This window comes from Gigantopelta aegis, chromosome 4 (genome assembly GCF_016097555.1).
Source record: "Gigantopelta aegis isolate Gae_Host chromosome 4, Gae_host_genome, whole genome shotgun sequence".
Taxonomy (NCBI): domain Eukaryota; kingdom Metazoa; phylum Mollusca; class Gastropoda; order Neomphalida; family Peltospiridae; genus Gigantopelta; species Gigantopelta aegis.
The window spans coordinates 45,939,883-45,959,357 of record NC_054702.1 but is presented as its reverse complement, the minus strand read 5'-3'; the positions used below and the strand labels follow the sequence as shown (position 1 = coordinate 45,959,357).

Here is a 19,475-nt window from a genome sequence, read left to right as displayed (position 1 = left end):
TAATTCCAGATATTACACATTTTAAAACCTCCAACTACAGTAGGGTATACATAAAATATAGTCAGGAATATTGGTGGCTGCCAATGGTTTTGATGGTCCAATTTGAAATCTGCATAGCTGATGGATTTGAAATTCCCGCACATGGTAACTTGAAGATGCCCACACTCAGCATACAGGATTTTCTTCCAACAGTGATGTGCAGGACATTAAGTCATTACTTCATACCGATGCAGTCATGTTGGTTTTTCCTTCCTCAGACATTGTATTTTTTTAATACTGATATTTCTTTGATGTGCCTATTGAGGTCTTCATAATCTAGGGGTCAGTCAAGTACATGTGTTTCAATGGAATAAGTTTAAGGAGTTGAGGTACTCTGAATAGCCATGCTGTCTCTACATATATAGCTGAGCACACACACACATCTGACAATAAATATCTTCAGGAGTATTTATTTTAAAAAAATTATTTTTTTCAATTATGACATATTGCATTTGTACAAAACTGTACAAAATACATGTGTTTTGTGAGGTGTACATTAAATTAGGTTGCACTGTAGAAACAACAGTTTCAGTGAGGTTGTCAGTTTATGTCAGAAGACACCAGATCCTGGTTGTCATAAAAACACATGATTCACCACCTTTTGAAACATGTATGTTATCAGTATAGGTTGCACTATACCAATTAATTTCCGGCTGGGTCTAAGTTCGAGGTGTACCGAACTTTTGATAGAGAAGTTAACACCACAAGTCCTGTGATTGGTTATAAATGTGAGTGTGTTGGTTGTAAAAAAAAATAGTTTCATCTGGGCTAAAAATGTATGCAATTTTATTTGATGTAGTACCACCGTGTCAAGTAGCCTTGTGCTTGGAAGATGTATGGGGTACCTGTAAAAAAAAGTACTAAAATTTTGTGCGAAACTAGGGGTGTTGCAGAAACATCTGGTTATACCGAAAATGAGCCATGAAAGGTACCATTTTCTGCAGTTAATACTTTGAGGTAGGGGTTGTAGTACTGATATTTATGGGTCACAGTTTGGTTGATATATTGCATATAGTGTTTTTAAACACAAACGTTAACATGGTCGCCTATGGGATTTGAATTGGTATAGTCCAACCTATAGCACATATTCAGTGCATAATAAAAAAGATTATGATTTTTGTGATTTAATTAAATTAAACTACACTATTTGATTCATTAGCCGTCACTCGGCCATGCAAGTTCACAATGACCTTGACCTTGATAATAATTACTGTACATAGCTCTGAATGGAGTTTGAACAAAAATTAGCACTTAGGAAAAGTTGGTTTTGGCCTATAATTCATACTATACAGATTTGAATGTTCTTATTTACATGGTGTTTGACTTGCCATATACAACTGCTCTTAAATATGTTAATATATCTAGGCAGTCTGAACTTAGATTTTAATAGCAATTTATTTTTATATTAAAAATAACATGTGCCAATATTGGGATAATGTCTTTAACTTCTATAAACATAGTTAATGTTTCATGTGTGTACTTCTGATAGCTTAACTTTTTAAAGACCTTGATTTTTATTGTCCTTTTGGCATATTTATAGGGTGCTAAGTCATATTTTAGACAAATTTGTAGTTTTCGGGGAAACATTTTTTTACTTTGAAGATTTTTTTTACCAAAGCCATAATTAAAATTTTTGTCACTATTGTGCCTTCTGTTCTCATTTATACATAACAATAAGCTTGTTAAACATATCTTTAGGTCTCCAGATCAAATCTTTTTTTAAAATAATCACTTTGTTTGCTCCCAGGAAGTGTATTTTAAGTGTATACTAGATTTGGAACCAATTTTTCCAGATTTGATTATCTACCTTGGTGTAATTTGATGATTTATTTTATTGTTAATGCTGTATTATCCAATGTTAATAGCTAAATGATATGCTGGATTACAGATTGTAGGAATACATCCAATATACATATTGTATTGATCTGGATTAGAAAATAATGCAATAAAATAGATGTTCGGGTAATTATGTCACTTAAAAACAGTTTTTTTTAGTAATGAATCAAAAATAAATATGCGAAAGCTGCATGATAATTCCAGATATTACACATTTTTAAAACCTCCAACTACAGTAGGGTATACATAAAATATAGTCAGGAATATTGGTGGCTGCCAATGGTTTTGATGGTCCAATTTGAAAATCTGCATAGCTGATGGATTTGAAATTCCCGCACATGGTAACTTGAAGATGCCCACACTCAGCATACAGGATTTTCTTCCAACAGTGATGTGCAGGACATTAAGTCATTACTTCATACAGATGCAGTCATGTTGGTTTTTCCTTCCTCAGACATTGTATTTTTTTAATACTGATATTTCTTTGATGTGCCTATTGAGGTCTTCATAATCTAGGGGTCAGTCAAGTACATGTGTTTCAATGGAATAAGTTTAAGGAGTTGAGGTACTCTGAATAGCCATGCTGTCTCTACATATATAGCTGAGCACACACACACATCTGACAATAAATATCTTCAGGAGTATTATTTTTAAAAAAATTATTTTTTCAATTATGACATATTGCATTTGTACAAAACTGTACAAAATACATGTGTTTTGTGAGGTGTACATTAAATTAGGTTGCACTGTAGAAACAACAGTTTCAGTGAGGTTGTCAGTTTATGTCAGAAGACACCAGATCCTGGTTGTCATAAAAACACATGATTCACCACCTTTTGAAACATGTATGTTATCAGTATAGGTTGCACTATACCAATTAATTTCCGGCTGGGTCTAAGTTCGAGGTGTACCGAACTTTTGATAGAGAAGTTAACACCACAAGTCCTGTGATTGGTTATAAATGTGAGTGTGTTGGTTGTAAAAAAAAATAGTTTCATCTGGGCTAAAAATGTATGCAATTTTATTTGATGTAGTACCACCGTGTCAAGTAGCCTTGTGCTTGGAAGATGTATGGGGTACCTGTAAAAAAAAGTACTAAAATTTTGTGCGAAACTAGGGGTGTTGCAGAAACATCTGGTTATACCGAAAATGAGCCATGAAAGGTACCATTTTCTGCAGTTAATACTTTGAGGTAGGGGTTGTAGTACTGATATTTATGGGTCACAGTTTGGTTGATATATTGCATATAGTGTTTTTAAACACAAACGTTAACATGGTCGCCTATGGGATTTGAATTGGTATAGTCCAACCTATACCCATAGAAGAGTGTGAGGTTGATGAGACTAGATATCCTGCGTGTGTAATGACTAGGGCTATGGCCAGAAGGGTAACACGAGACCCAGAGGATATTTGTGATTTGTCTGATACGTGTGTGAGCCATGAAATTGGAGTGGATGAGGTTATCAGTAAAATGGTAGATAAGTCAACTGAGGAATTAAATGTGGTGGAACCTGTTGATCTCCCGTAGAGGGGAAATGAAACAGTTGGGTTTGGTAGAGGGGACTTACCTTGTAATGGACAAGAGTTAATCCTAGAGCAGGGGGCTCATCCAAATTTGTTGGCAGCTCGCACTACATTGTTAACAGAGAGAGTATTAATGAATAAGAGAGTTAGAGATAGGAGGTTGCCGGTGACCGAACTAGCTAGGAAGCAACTGAGCCATGCTCAGAGCAAAATAAAATTAGTGTTTGGTAGGAAGGCTAGGAGTCAGGAATTTAAACCAGGAGATAAGGTGCTGCTGTACCTTCCCATTAAACGGGGTTCATTGCAGAACAGGTATTTCGGGCCCTATGTTGTGCGCAAACGGGTTAATGAGACAGGGTATGTGATAAACACTCCTGATAGGGTTAGGAAAAGTAGGTATTGTCACATCAATTTGCTAAAAGGTTATTTTGACAGACTGCCGATAGTTTCAGAGTTACCGGTCCAAATTGAGAGTCACTCAATTTCCTGTGATGACGTCAAGACTGCAGAGAACAAATTAACCAACAGCCAGATTCTAGCAGACTTGAACCCCCAGCGAGCAAAGTTGACTACGTTGATACCAGACAATGTTTTCATTTGTCAGGACCTTCCAACGGTTACCAACACCTTAAGCCAGGATGTGCGCTTGGAACCCAACGCTACACCGATTCGACAGCATGCCTATCGGAGAAAACCTGGGAAACGTGCGACACTGAAAAAGAAGGAAACGAAGTTCCAGTTGTCAGATGAATGCGAGAAGTCATTCAACCATCTCCGCAAGGCTCAATGGGTAGGTGTAAACCACTTGCACCGACCAGTGATCCATAACTGGTTCAACAAAGGCCATGGTTTGTGCTATCCTGCCTGTGGGAAGCGCAAATAAAAGATCCCTTGCTGCCTGTCGTAAAAAGAGTAGCCTATGTGGCGACAGCGGGTTTCCTCTAAAAACAGTGTCAGAATGACCATATGTTTGACGTCCAATAGCCGATGATAAGATAAAAAATCAATGTGCTCTAGTGGCGTCGTTAAATAAAACAAACTTTACTTTACTTTTCAACCATCTCAAGCAGATGCGCTCCTCATCTCCCGTGATGGCAGCACCAGACTACCGAATGCCTTTCAAGCTGGCTTTGGATGCCAGTGACGTGGGAGCTGGAGCTGTGCTGTTCCAGGAAGACGAAAATGGACTGGACCATCCTGTAAGTTTCTTCTCCAAAACGTTTGACAAACACCAGGTGAACTATTCCACTATAGAGAAGGAAGCTTTGGCCATGGTACAAGCTCTGAAGCATTTTCAGATCTGCATGAAATCGGCAGTGCATCAAGTGGTGGTATTTACTGATCATAATCCGCTCACTTTCATTCACAGAATGAAAGCCACCAACCAGAGAGTTTTGAGATGGAGTCGTCTTCTGCAGGAATTCCCAATTACCATTGAACATATCAAGGGCACTTCTAATGTAATCGCTGATGCCCTGTCCCGAAGTTGAACGTTATGATAATGTGTTGACATTCTTGATTTCTGTTTTGTTTTTATATATTTATTGTATATCTGGGACTCAGAGACTCAGTTTGATTACTGGTAGCCACCTTATTACATGTGCTATAAATGCCCTGATGCGTCGGTTAACGCACATTTGTTTTATTGTAGTATATTTCCCTATTCCTAGAGTAGAGGAAATACCCTTTTTGAGGTGGGTGTGGGTGACGGTACATGCTCTTAATTTCTTTTCGCCTGTGGCGATATTAATTGTTTTAGAGGGCCGTGTGCAGTTCCAATATGCACTTAGCCCAGGTGGGCACCTTGTTACGTAATACCTTCGCGCGACCGTGTATCCCAATATGCACTTAGTCCAGATGTGAAGGCCATGTGGCCAGTAGTTATGTAATACCTCTGCGAGTGCGGTTTCAATGACCATGATTTTGGCGACTAGGCGTCAGTAAGTCTGGCCATCTAAGAAAAATATGCCGGCGTGGTCGCTGTGGAAATATCACTTGATATGGGGAGGGCCGCGATGTATCCCCAGGCGATATTCGGTTTTTATGACAAATAGCTAGGGTTTTAGACATATCGGGGAGAAACATATTGGAAGACTTCCAGGGAACATTCATCCGCTTGGACTTGGTAAATATCATTTCTGCTCTGTTGTATAACCTTGATGTGATTGATGTGACTTTAAATATTTTAATACTGTATTATACCAATATTATTTAGACGGTGCTGCCGGTAATCTGACGCAGTAAACTGTAGGCTCACTGTTCTAATATATATAAGGCTTATCCAGTCATCCTAGAGGACCTAGGTAAACTGTAGGCTATTGTCTTTATTGTGATAGGTACCAGTATTAAGTCTGTATTACAAGGTTACTGAATGAGTAGTTACAGGTTAATTAAAAATTAACCAGTTAGGAATAGAGTTGTAATTCCTTTATTAATTAAGTTCCCCTGGAAGCGTTTCTCAATTATCACACGTGTGGGTGTTGTGTCATGGTGAAGTGATTAGCATATTGTGTAAACTAGAAACCTAGAGATTAACTAATTAAGTGATCAGTTCTGGGTTGTTATTATTTGTTGTTGTTAATTAACTACTGCGGCAGTACATTTGTCAGTGTAGGTTAATACAGATTCCAAAGTGTATTGTGTTTTTGTTGTGTTTTCTAGTGAACTAAACGTACTATAATAATATATACGTTATATAAGATCTTATCTCTGATCATACCTAGACGGGCCACGCGGGTTGAACTGCCCGTTACAGAGAGATCTAATAGATATACAGTTAGGAGAGATATTTGGATAATCGTGTTTCATTCAGTTACGGGTATTAAAGGATCCCCGTGACAGGAGTGAAAATTGGGGCGCTCGTCCCGGATCTGAAACGGGACATGCATATTTAAAAAATATTGTTTGTAAATGGGAGGTTTATAAATTATTTTTACAAATTACCAGAAGTAGCAACGTTGTTCACTAGAAAATTAATTAATTATAAGTGCGTCATATCTAAACATGGATAAGAATTTGCTGGATAGGCCTATGCTCAGTGTAGTGGAGATTAAGCGAGCACGTAAGGCCGAGTTAGTTGAAATGGCGGGTGAGCGAGAAATTGATTTAACATCAGCTAAAACCTTAGGTGATATAAAGACAATTATTATCCAGGAAGTTTTTGGTGATAGTCCTGTTATGGAAGACAGTGAGATTGTTCCAGAGATAGAGATAAATGAGTTAAGTGTGGAACAACAATTAGCTTTTAAAAAGCTTGAGTACGAAAGAGAAGAACGTGCATTAGATTCAGAGAGAGAAGAGAGAGATATAGAGATAGAGAGAGAGAGAAGAGAGAGATAGACAGAGGGATAGAGAGAGAGAGAGAGACAGAGAGAGAGAGAGAGAGAGAGAGAGAGAGAGAGAGAGAGAGAGAGAGAGAGAGAGAGAGACCAATTGTTAATTGAAGACAGCCCTTTACCCATAGAAGAGTGTGGGGTTGATGAGACTAGATATCCTGCGTGTGTAATGACTAGGGCTATGGCCAGAAGGGTAACACGAGACCCAGAGGATATTTGTGATTTGTCTGATACGTGTGTGAGCCATGAAATTGGAGTGGATGAGGTTATCAGTAAAATGGTAGATAAGTCAACTGAGGAATTAAATGTGGTGGAACCTGTTGATCTCCCGTAGAGGGGAAATGAAACAGTTGGGTTTGATAGAGGGGACTTACCTTGTAATGGACAAGAGTTAATCCTAGAGCAGGGGGCTCATCCAAATTTGTTGGCAGCTCGCACTACATTGTTAACAGAGAGAGTATTAATGAATAAGAGAGTTAGAGATAGGAGGTTGCCGGTGACCGAACTAGCTAGGAAGCAACTGAGCCATGCTCAGAGCAAAATAAAATTAGTGTTTGGTAGGAAGGCTATGAGTCAGGAATTTAAACCAGGAGATAAGGTGCTGCTGTACCTTCCCATTAAACGGGGTTCTGTGCAGAACAGGTATTTCGGGCCCTATGTTGTGCGCAAACAGGTTAATGAGACAGGGTATGTGATAAACACTCCTGATAGGGTTAGGAAAAGTAGGTATTGTCACATCAATTTGCTAAAAGGTTATTTTGACAGACTGCCGATAGTTTCAGAGTTACCGGTCCAAATTGAGAGTCACTCAATTTCCTGTGATGACGTCAAGACTGCAGAGAACAAATTAACCAACAGCCAGATTCTAGCAGACTTGAACCCCCAGCGAGCAAAGTTGACTACGTTGATACCAGACAATGTTTTCATTTGTCAGGACCTTCCATCGGTTACCAACACCTTAAGCCAGGATGTGCGCTTGGAACCCAATGCTACACCGATTCGACAGCATGCCTATCGGAGAAAACCTGGGAAACGTGCGACACTGAAAAAGAAGGAAACGAAGTTCCAGTTGTCAGATGAATGCGAGAAGTCATTCAACCGTCTCAAGCAGATGCGCTCCTCATCTCCCGTGATGGCAGCACCAGACTACCGAATGCCTTTCAAGCTAGCTTTGGATGCCAGTGACGTGGGAGCTGGAGCTGTGCTGTTCCAGGAAGACGAAAATGGACTGGACCATCCTGTAAGTTTCTTCTCCAAAACGTTTGACAAACACCAGGTGAACTATTCCACTATAGAGAAGGAAGCTTTGGCCATGGTACAAGCTCTGAAGCATTTTCAGATCTGCATGAAATCGGCAGTGCATCAAGTGGTGGTATTTACTGATCATAATCCGCTCACTTTCATTCACAGAATGAAAGCCACCAACCAGAGAGTTTTGAGATGGAGTCTTCTTCTGCAGGAATTCCCAATTACCATTGAACATATCAAGGGCACTTCTAATGTAATCGCTGATGCCCTGTCCCGAAGTTGAACGTTATGATAATGTGTTGACATTCTTGATTTCTGTTTTGTTTTTATATATTTTATTTGTATACCAGGGACTCAGAGACTCAGTGTGATTACTGGTAGTCACCTTATTATTATGTGTTGTAAATGCCCGGATGCGTTGGTTAACGCACCTTTTGTTTTAATGTAGTATATTTCCCTATTCCTAGAGTAGAGGAAATATCCCTTTTGAGGTGGGGGTGTGTGACGGAACATGCTCTTAATTTTGTTTTCGCCTGTGGCGATATTAATTGTTTTAGAGGGCTGTGTGTAGTTCCAATATGCACTTAAGCCCAGATGGGCACTTTGTTACGTAATACCTCTGCACGACGGTCGTCGAGCTCTTTCTAATACACACCCAGACCAGGTGCAGAGGCCATGTGGCCAGTAGTTACGTAATTCGTCCGCTAGTTCGGTACGTTCGGGGTATTGCTGGCGAACTAGGCAACGACCAGTCTAGGCTTGTAAGAAAAAAATACCGCTTGGTCACTGTGGAAATATACACATCATAAGATTCGGTTCCGCGTGCTGTCTCCGGACCAGTCTGGGATTTTATAATAAATAGCTAGGGTTTTAGAGATATCGGGAAGAAACAAAAGGAAGGCTCCAGGGGATTGTTGTCCATCCGGACTGGTAAATATTTTATTTCTGCTCTGTGTATAACCTTGATGTGATTGATGTGACTTTAAATATTTTAATACTGTATTATACCAATATTATTTAGACGGTGATGCCGGTAATCTGACGCAGTAAACTGTAGGCTCACTGTTCTAATATATATAAGGCTTATCCAGTCATCCTAGAGGACCTAGGTAAACTGTAGGATATTGTCTTTATTGTGATAGGTACCAGTATTAAGTCTGTATTACAAGGTTACTGAATGAGTAGTTACAGGTTAATTAAAAATTAACCAGTTAGGAATAGAGTTGTAATTCCTTTATTAATTAAGTTCTCCTGGAAGAGTTTCTCAATTATCACACGTGTGAGTGTTGTGTCACGGTGAAGTGATTAGCATATTGTGTAAACTAGACACCTAGAGATTAACTAATTAAGTGATCAGTTCTGGGTTGTTATTATTTGCTGTTGTTAATTAACTACTGCGGCAATACATTTGTCAGCGTAGGTTAATACAGATTCCAAAGTGTTTTGTGTTTTTGTTGTGTTTTCTAGTGAACTAAACGTGCTATAATAATATATACTTTATATAAGATCTTATAACTGATCATACCTAGACGAGCCACGTGGGTTGAGCTGCCCGTTACAGAGAGATCTAATAGATATACAGTTAGGAGAGATATTTGGATAATCGTGTTTCATTCAGTTACGGGTAATATAGGATCCCCGTGACACTTTCAAAACTATTAAAGCTTTTCTAACGATTTCTCTGTAAGTAAAATAAAAAAAATAATTATGGATTTAAAATTTGTTACACATAGCAGCGTTTGTTATGACGATTGGGATAGACCCCCGTCAGTTGGCCCATTGGCCTATTTCTCGTTCGAGCCATTGCACCACGACTGGTATATCAAAGGCTGTGGTATATGCTATCCTGTCTGTGGGGAAAAATATATAAAATATCTCTTGCTGCATTAAAAACAAAACTGTAGCGGGTTTCGTCTGATGACTGTGTCAGAATTATCAAATGTTTGATATCCAATAGCCGAAGATTAATTAATCAATGTTTACTAGTGGTGTCGTTAAATAAAACAAACAAACTTGTCATGATCCGTTTTACTTGTAGATTGCAGGAAATGGCATTTCAGGTAGGGCTGGAACGATTTATAATGTATAATGGTAACTGGTTATAAAAAACGATTTTCGATCCATTCACAATCTTAAACGATTAGCAAAATGAATGAATGAATGAATGAATGTTTAACGACACTCCAGCACAGAAATACACATCGGCTATTGGGTGTCATAAAAAGGTAAGTGTATGGCAATAGTATACACATATATAAACATGTACAGTATAACAGTAACCCCGCCCCCTGTACATTTTCCTTTTAGGACTAGTGCACGGGGCACATTAAGTCAATACTTACGGCGAGGGGCGGGACGAAGCCCAGTGGTAAAGCGCTCGCTGGATGTGCGGTCGATCTGGGATCGATCCCCGTCGGTGGCCCATGGGGCTATTTCTCGTCACAGCCAGTGAACCACGACTGGTATATCAAAGGCCATGGTATGTGCTATCCTGTGTGTGGGATGATGCATATAAAAGATCCCTTGTTACTAATGGAAAAATGTAGCGGGTTTCCTCTCTATGACTGTGTCAAAACGACCATATGTTTGACATCCAATAGCCGATGATTAATAAATCAATGTGCTTTAGTGATGTCGTTAAACAAATCAAACTTATACTTACGGCGAGTTGCTTCCCTCTAGTTAGCAAATATAAAATGGCGGGAATAGTTTTAAGGTTGTTGTTGAAGATTTATTTTGTTAATAATGATGCAAGTACTTCAATCGGGATTTTGTGAGTACGGTAAGTTATACATTTTGTGATTTGTGTGTCCATTTTGTGCACTATTTTACTTGAGAAACATGGTGCCACAAGTTTTGAATATAGGCTATATATAGTGTATGTAACAAGATCCGGACGTAGAAAGAACCACAATTTCTACGTCCCTCCGAACTAGTTTTAGGACAGGAAACACATTATACTCGTAACTGTTAACACAATTTGTTTTACTATCAATCCAACGATTGTGTCAAAAAAGAAAGAAAGAAAGAAAAAAATCGTACCTTTATAACTAATCTAAAAATTGTCTTGTATTCTGTTCGTCAGATAACCTACCATGGATATTCCAAGATAACATTTGCAAAATGGAGTTCGTGTCATAGTTTCCACCAATTCTCTTATTGTTCACATCGGATGTATGCATGCGTGGCATGTATGTTTTTCACTTTGTCTGCCGGAAGGTGAAACTGAACACCGTCAATGAACAATTTGTCTTTGAACATGACAGCGCGCTTACCAGCACGTACACACTTCTGTATGGTGCCTACAATTTACCATTTCTCATTCATTCCCTTAGGATATTGTTAGGAGAAAAACTTTCATCCTTTCAAACCTATTAAAGCTTTTCTAACGGTTTTTCTGTGAGTAAATTAAGAAAAAAAACAATATGGATTTAAAATGTGTTACACTTACCAGCGTTTGTCATGATGCACCACGACTGGTATATCAAGGGCTGTGTTATGTGCTATTCTGTCTGTGGGGAAAATGTATATAAAATATCCCTTGCTGCATTATAAAAAATGTAGCTGGTTCACTCTGATGACTCTGTGTCAGAATTATCAAATGTTTGACATCCAATAGCCGATGAATAATTAATCAATGTTTACTAGTGGTGTCGTTAAACAAAACAAACAAACTTGTCATGATGCGTTTTACTTGTAGATTGCAGGAAATGGCATTTCAGGTAGGGCTGGAACGATTTATAATGTATAATGGTAACTGGTTATAAAAAAAAACTATTTTCGATCCGTTCACAATCCTAAACGATTAGCAAAATGAATGAATGAATGAATGTTTAACGACACTCCAGCACAGAAATACACATCGGCTATTGGGTGTCATAAAAAGGTAAGTGTATGGAAATATTATACACACATATAATTTGGTTAAGTAATAAACTTGTTTCAAAGTACAAGATAGAGATATATGGCATAAGAAAAAAGAAAAAAGTTGTTTTGAATTATATAAAACCTGAGACCCTGTGATCTCCAAACAAGCCATGCACTAAATCAGTCTTAATATATATTGCTACATGTATATGTATACATTATATTATCATAATAACAATATATATGTCTATTGTATCTATATCAGTCATTAAATAAGTTGAGCCATGGGGCCCATTCTTTATTAAATTTTTCATAATGGTAATTTTTAAATAGAATATATCTTCCTATTTCAATTTGTTTTTATTTTTTACATTTTTAATAGCAGTGATTTTTAAACATTTGTTTTTGTATTTTTGTACAGTAAACATAGTATTTTATATTAATAATTAGCCAATTAAGAAAGTTATCTGTTTCATTATTTATGAAACCAAACATGATATTATTTTTATTAAAAGTAATTATATTCCCTGTCTCAGTTAATATCCAGGCTTGTACTGCATCCCACAAGTTTTGGTCTCATTGCACACTATGAATAAATATTATATGGTTTCGGATAATTACTACATAAACTGCACATATTCGAATTGACGTAATGAATCTTATGTAAACATGTATTAGTAGCTACAATTCTTTGAAATAATCTATATTGGAACCATAATAAAGTTGAATCATTCACGCATTGAAAGGTAGCAAATAGTACTGTTCCCAACCACTTGGTGTAAAACTAAATCCTTGATTCGTGTATTTAATTTGTAATTATGACATTACTGATTTGAAGTTCATTAAATCATACATATCTTTGCATCATCTCTTTGGCTTTTTAATAATAGTTTTAGTTTAAATGGAAGAATGGGTTTATTTATTGTTGTGAAACTGTCATCATTCAAACCATCTAAAATTTTAACGTATGATTTTACTGTTTTTACCAGTCAAACATAATATATGAAATTTGTTGTTGTATGTTACATATTTATACATTTATCAGAAGACAAAATATCACCTTGTTCATCGAATAGGTCACTTATGAAAATAATTCCTTTTCTGGCATAATTTTAAAATACAAATGGTTTTCGATCTATAAATATTTCACAATTATGCCAGATGTTAGTATATAAAATATCATTTACACTTTCAGGATTATGTTTATTTTCTATCTTTACCCAACAAAGTAATGTATCTCTCCAAACTTATTTGGAAGTTGGTTGGCTTTTCCCGTTATGAAATAATCTCCATATATTATTAATTCATTTGTTGATACGTTTGTATTTGGAGTCCTATTTTATAGTTTTTAGTTATTAGATCACGTTTTAACTTTTCAGGTTTATTCTGCCAAATAAATTTAACAAATAGTACATTTAGTGTTTTCAAGAACATTTCTCCTGGTTTCTGTAATGATATTAAAAGATGTGTTATAATTGTATTATTAATGTTTTAAGAACAGTTATTCTACCTAAGACTGTTAATTTTCTTATAGACCATCTTTTCAATGAATTTTTAATTTCTTGTAGCTTAGGGTTAAAATTAAGTTCATTAATATTTTCCAAGTTGACTGGGAAGTTGATACCAAGTAAACTGAATTGGGTAGTGCCCCGTTCTAACTTCCATCGTGTATGGTGATAAACATCTTTACAAGACTTCTTACTGCCTATCCAGATAGCTTTTGACATAGAGTAGTTTATCTGTAGACCCGAGATATGTTCATAATAATCTAATACTGTAAGTGTACTGTACAGGGACTCGGGGAGGGGGATTCATTTAAAATAAAACTTATATCATCTGCGTATTGCGATATTTGATATTCCTCACTATCTATATTTATGCCTTTAATAATTGGATTATTTCTAATAATAATTGCAAGGATTTCAGCACATATTATGAAGATATATGGTGACAATGGGTCACCCTGCCTGCAGCCCCTTTCTAACAGAATTGGTTCGGATAAGAATCCATTTTGTATTACCCTAGAAAAACATTATTATGAAACGTTTTAATCCAGTTTTTAATAAATGATTTAAAGATAACAATATCAAGTGCTTGATATATGAATGACCATGATATAGAATCAAAACCTTTTTCAAAGTCTAATAGTAACAGTAAGACGGGAATGTTGTGCCTTTCGGTATGCTGCATAATATCATATATTAGTCTTATATTTTCTCCAGCGTATCTTCATTTTAAGAAACCAGTTTTGTTGGTCTTTATCTATCATTATATTTAATATCTGCTTTATTCTGTTAGCGATACAGTCTGATGCCATTTTGTAAATACAGTTTAATAATGTTAAGGACCTCCAATTTGTAAGATATTCTTTTCTTTTATTTGCTTTTGGGATACATGTAATTATACCTAACTTTTGGACATTAGAAATCTCTTTAACAGAATAACTATAGTTAATAAAAAGTTAAAGAATTCAGTCGAAAAGCCATCCGAACCTGGGCTTTTTGTTTTCTTTTTTCATACCTTTTGAATATGTTAATACTTACGAATATGTTATTTCGCCTTCTAATCAGTTTGCGCCGTCGTCACATAATTTTTTGAATTTAAAATTACGTATTTTCCTAATCACATTGTTATGATTTTTCCCAGAGGGTGCAGAGAAACGTTTTTCATAAAAACTTTTGGTTTCCTTTAAAATTTGTTCCTGTTCATTAATATCTTCTCCATTATTTAATCGTACTTTTGATATTAGTTTACTATAATAATTTCTAGATTCTAAGTGGCAAAACTATTTTGATGGTTTTTCACCTTCTTCTATCCAATTTTGCCTTTAATCTGATATATTTACCTTTAATTTTTTCTTTTCGTAGTTCTACAAGTTCATTCTTTTTTATCTCAATTTCATCTATTTCGCTGTTTTCATTTTTCTCTAATGTTTAATTTCTGTGCAAAGCTTTTATTTTAATTCCTTCTTAGTTTTCTTTTGAAAAGCTGAAAATGATATCGTTTTCCATAAGTAATGTATCAATAAAGAGTTGATCATTTACTATAAACTGAATTTCATTTGTTGGAATTAGTTGTAAATTTTCTTTATTATATATTGGGATTGCATGCTGATATTTAATTTGGTCGATTATTCTCTTTACTGTTTTAACATACTCTTTATTTGCTAACATAGAATGATTAAATTTCCAGAGTCCACATCCTTTGCTAATTTTATTGAGCTTTAAACTTAATACCACCCCAGCATGATCTGAACGATAGCTATTTTCATCCGTTACCTTCTCAGCGGTATGCATTAGATTATTTTAAACAAGGAAAAAATCTAGTCTAGCTTGTTTGGGTGGAGTTTTTTTCTACAAGTATATATTCGATGGTTTGGATATCATTCCGTGAATGGATCTTTTAAATCAAACAATTCCATGTTTTCGATAATAACGTTTTGAGCTTCTAGGTGGTTAATATGTTTATAGTTATTGGTGTCTAAATCTTGATTTAGTACTAAATTAAAATCGCCGCAGATTATATATTTATCATTATCAAAATCTTCAATATAGTTAATATATTTTGAAAAAATGGGGTTATCTCTATTTGGTCCATATATATTTGCAAATTTGCAATCGTAATTTTTTCTCCTTCTATTGTTGTATGTAATATAATAAAATTTTCCGAGTTATCAATTTTGGTTTTGTGTAGCTTGTATTCAAAGTTATTATTAAATATTACTGCTACTCCTCTAGAATGTGATGCATAAGAGCTAAAATAACAGTTGTATCCCCATTGAGACTGTATGTATGGTTCTAATGCTGTTGTGAAGTGTGTATCTTGTAAACAAAAAAAAATGTTAATGTTCTTCCATTTTAAATAATTTAATACATCTTTTCTCTTTATTGGATCCCCGAGTCCCTGACAGTTAGGGGTGATTATTTGAAAACAAGCCATGGCATATCCATATTTAAATTGTTACAGCTTTTAGATAGAATACACAATGTACGCATACACGTAGTAATGGATATTTTAAATAGCCAAATTGCCAAATTGAAAATTGCCAAAACAAAGGAATACAGATTTTGGCAAAAACGAAAGGAAGCAGTAAATAGTGAAAATAGTAAGAAAAGAATTGGCGTTAACGTTAAAGGCATTATGTGTCACAATGACCCTTTCCCAGACATTTACAACGGATCAGAAGAATGGGGGCGGAGAAATGTCATCAGTGAACATTATAGCAGTGCTATATCAATAAAACAATTGAAAGTAAGCTATTGATCAGTGTTGTATGTTGTGGTAATTAGTAACAAGCACATATACACATATACACCTATGCAAACATACAAATGCATACATATACATATACATATACATATACATACATACATATACATACATACATATACATATACATATACATATACATATACATACATATACATACATACCTACATACAGTGCGTTAATATCTATGTATGTAACAGTCAACCTCGACATGCATACAATATATAGATATTCATACATCAATACATACTAGTCAGTGCCAGTTCTGCCCACTGTCTCACGCACGTAAGCGGGATCGACCGTGTGGATTGTAGGCCCCGTGCATGTGCTTGAGTTAAACAACATCCTTTTTACGAATGTCTGGATAGCTCAGAACGCATCGTGGTTAGTCAGCAATTTGCGGGCAATTCGATGCCATAGGATTTAATTATCCCCTGCGCCAGTGCGTTAATATATATGTATGTAACAGTCAACCTCGACATAAAAGAATATATAGATATTCATACATCAATGCATACATACATACATACATACATACATACATACATACATAAAAGTTGTGTTTGTTCAGTGAACAGTTATAGTACTTAAAATAATATGCAGGTACACAAAACAATAAATTAATAATAATAAATAAATAAATACCAAAAAAAACAAAAAACAAACAAACCCCACAACAACGTTGATCCATGCATACGATGGGACTCAATTAAATACACCACGTGAGGCTTCAGTGGGGCCACACCTCTCGGTGGATGTGAACGATATGATAGGCCTAACATCCAGCTCAAGCGGTCAAACCTAGTGGATACATTTCTGTCATGAGTTGTCGGTCACAGAGCAATGCATTATTATGTTTATTTGCATGTTTCAGATCCTAATTGTCCAACAGAGAAACGATACAGATTATATTACAGATCAATGTATTATTATGTTTAATATGTTTCTGATCCTTATCGTCCAACAGAGAAAGGATACAAATTCTCCAGCGACCCCCGTCTGTGTTGCAAATCAATGTATTATTATGTTTAATATGCTACAGATCCGTGTCCAACAGAGAAAGGATACACATTCTCCAGCGACCCCCGTCTGTGTTGCAAATCAATGTATCACTATGTTTAATATGTTTCAGAAACTTATTGTCCAACAGAGAAAGGATACAGATTCTCCAGCAACCACCTCTGTGTTACATATCAATGTATTATTATATTTAATATGTTTCAGATCCGTGTCCAACAGAGAAAGGATACAAATTCTCCAGCGACCCCCGTCTGTGTTACAGACTTGGGCTGGATAGAAAGAATCATGATGACGCGATGGCTGCTTGCCAAAACGATGGCGGATTCCTAATTCGAATCGACTCACAGAAAAAAAACGACTACGTCGCTCAGCTGTACCAAGGTTTGTTAACTAAAAGACGAAAGTCCGTAGCACTGCATTTTTTAAAATTTGAACTTTTGACACTTTAAATAAATGTTTGCAGGTTTTAAACCGAGTTACACTTTGAAGCATAAATAGACATAGTATATATTGTTAGAAATATCGTTATGTAAATATACGATGTGGAGCGTTAGTCAAAAGACTTAAGTATTGTAAATGGTAAACATAATAACATTCCTAGAAAACGATGACTGTATATTTTGCAATTAGAAAAACAAACAAAGAAAGGACTTAAGCAATCTAATTAAAATTAGCTCCACTGGTTAATTACTATTACCTGTGGATATAAACAGCACCCCGTTGGAGTTCAGTTGACCTTTCATTCAACCAATCAAAACCTTACTTGACAGTAATTTGAAAAAAGAGAAAACATTCGGAATTATGCCGAGGGTATACAAAATGATTCGGGTGAATTACGAAGTATGTCGGAAACTAATTTCAATATAAAATTTTGTATAAAATTCGTTTCAAGACGAAAAAAAACGTGATGGTATAGCCATAATATCTGTTTATACCAGCATACAAGCCAGAGTTTATTACTGCACTTTCCCCCTGTTTTTTAATGTTGAAATAGACCAACAAATTCGCCAATTGCATAAATAGTCTTGCCCGATATTTTTTAGAATTTGTATACTCCCGAATAACGCTATAAAAGGCGAAGTGTAATTGGTCAATATTTAAATTGTTATTTATAGATGAAATGTCAGATGGACATGGAAGTCCACGCAATGCTGTTAGATCTACTGGTAGACCAGTAGAGCTACTTTTAATGAGATTGGGACTTAAGACGAATAACGTATTTACTTTTTTCACCTTTCTAAAAATTTCATTTTAATCAATAATTTGATTACTTTTCAGCGGGTAATATAACAAATAATATAATTTGAAAAACAGAAAAACTCAACCCTGACCCCGAAAAAAAAACACAAGAAAGAAAGAAAGGAAGAAAAAGAAAACAAAACAAAATACATAAAATTTAAAACTTGATTCTTCATTTGCAGCCGATCACAGTTTATCTAAGAGACACCACATCACCCATCACTTGTCGTTATATTTCAGAAAATGTAATGTCAACGTCCTCGCAGCCGTGGATAGACGGTGACGACAGTGACAGAGAGAATGAATGGAGGTTTACAGATGGTACGTTGATGACGTACACACAGTGGAAATCCGGCCAGCCTAACCACGATGGAAACTGTCTGCGAATTCGACTTAATAATCAGAAAGTGGAATGGTGGGACGGAAACTGTGATCAAAGACTGGAGTACATTTGTGAAATACCCACCGCATAGACGATATCGGCATGCTGTTAACATGAGAGTCTCTCTACTTAAAGAATCCTCAACATAGAAGCACATTAATATACATTGTTGTATTAGAAAGAAAGAAGTGTTTTATTTAACGACGCACTCAACACATTTTATTTACGGTTATATGGCGTCAGGCATATGGTTAAGGACCACACAGATTTTGAGAGGAAACCCGCTGTCACCACTACATGGGCTACTCTTCCGATTAGCAGCAAGGGATCTTTTATTTGCGCTTCCCACAGGCAGGATAGCACAAACCATGGCCTTTGTGGAACCAGTTATGGATCACTGGTAGGTGCAAGTGGTTTACACCTACCCATTGAGCCTTGCGGAGCACTCACTCAGGGTTTGGAGCCGGTATCTGGATTAAAAATCCCATGCCTCGACTGGGATCCGAACTCAGTACCTACCAGCCTGTAGACCGATGGCCTGCCACGACGCCACCGAGGCCGGTTGTTGTATTAGAGACAGACACCTGGCTTTATAAAACATTTAGAGTCTAGACTCAAGACTCTAATAAGAGTCTGAGACAGTAACGTCATGACATCGGCATACAAATTGTATGCGTGTGACATCATTACAGATTGAGTCTGGACTCTAAAACGTT

At 36.2% G+C, this 19,475-nt stretch overlaps 1 protein-coding gene across 1 annotated transcript in view; it reads left to right on the top strand.

The window, feature by feature from the left end:
* Window positions 1-18,850, top strand: part of LOC121369853 (lithostathine-1-like) — a 26,502-nt gene extending 7,652 nt beyond the window's left edge. The window contains exons 3-4 of the mRNA XM_041494929.1: window positions 17,343-17,519; window positions 18,618-18,850. Of these exons, the coding sequence (XP_041350863.1) occupies window positions 17,343-17,519; window positions 18,618-18,850 (410 nt within the window). The remainder of the gene's footprint in view (window positions 1-17,342; window positions 17,520-18,617) is intronic.
* The last annotated feature ends 625 nt before the right edge of the window (window positions 18,851-19,475 follow it).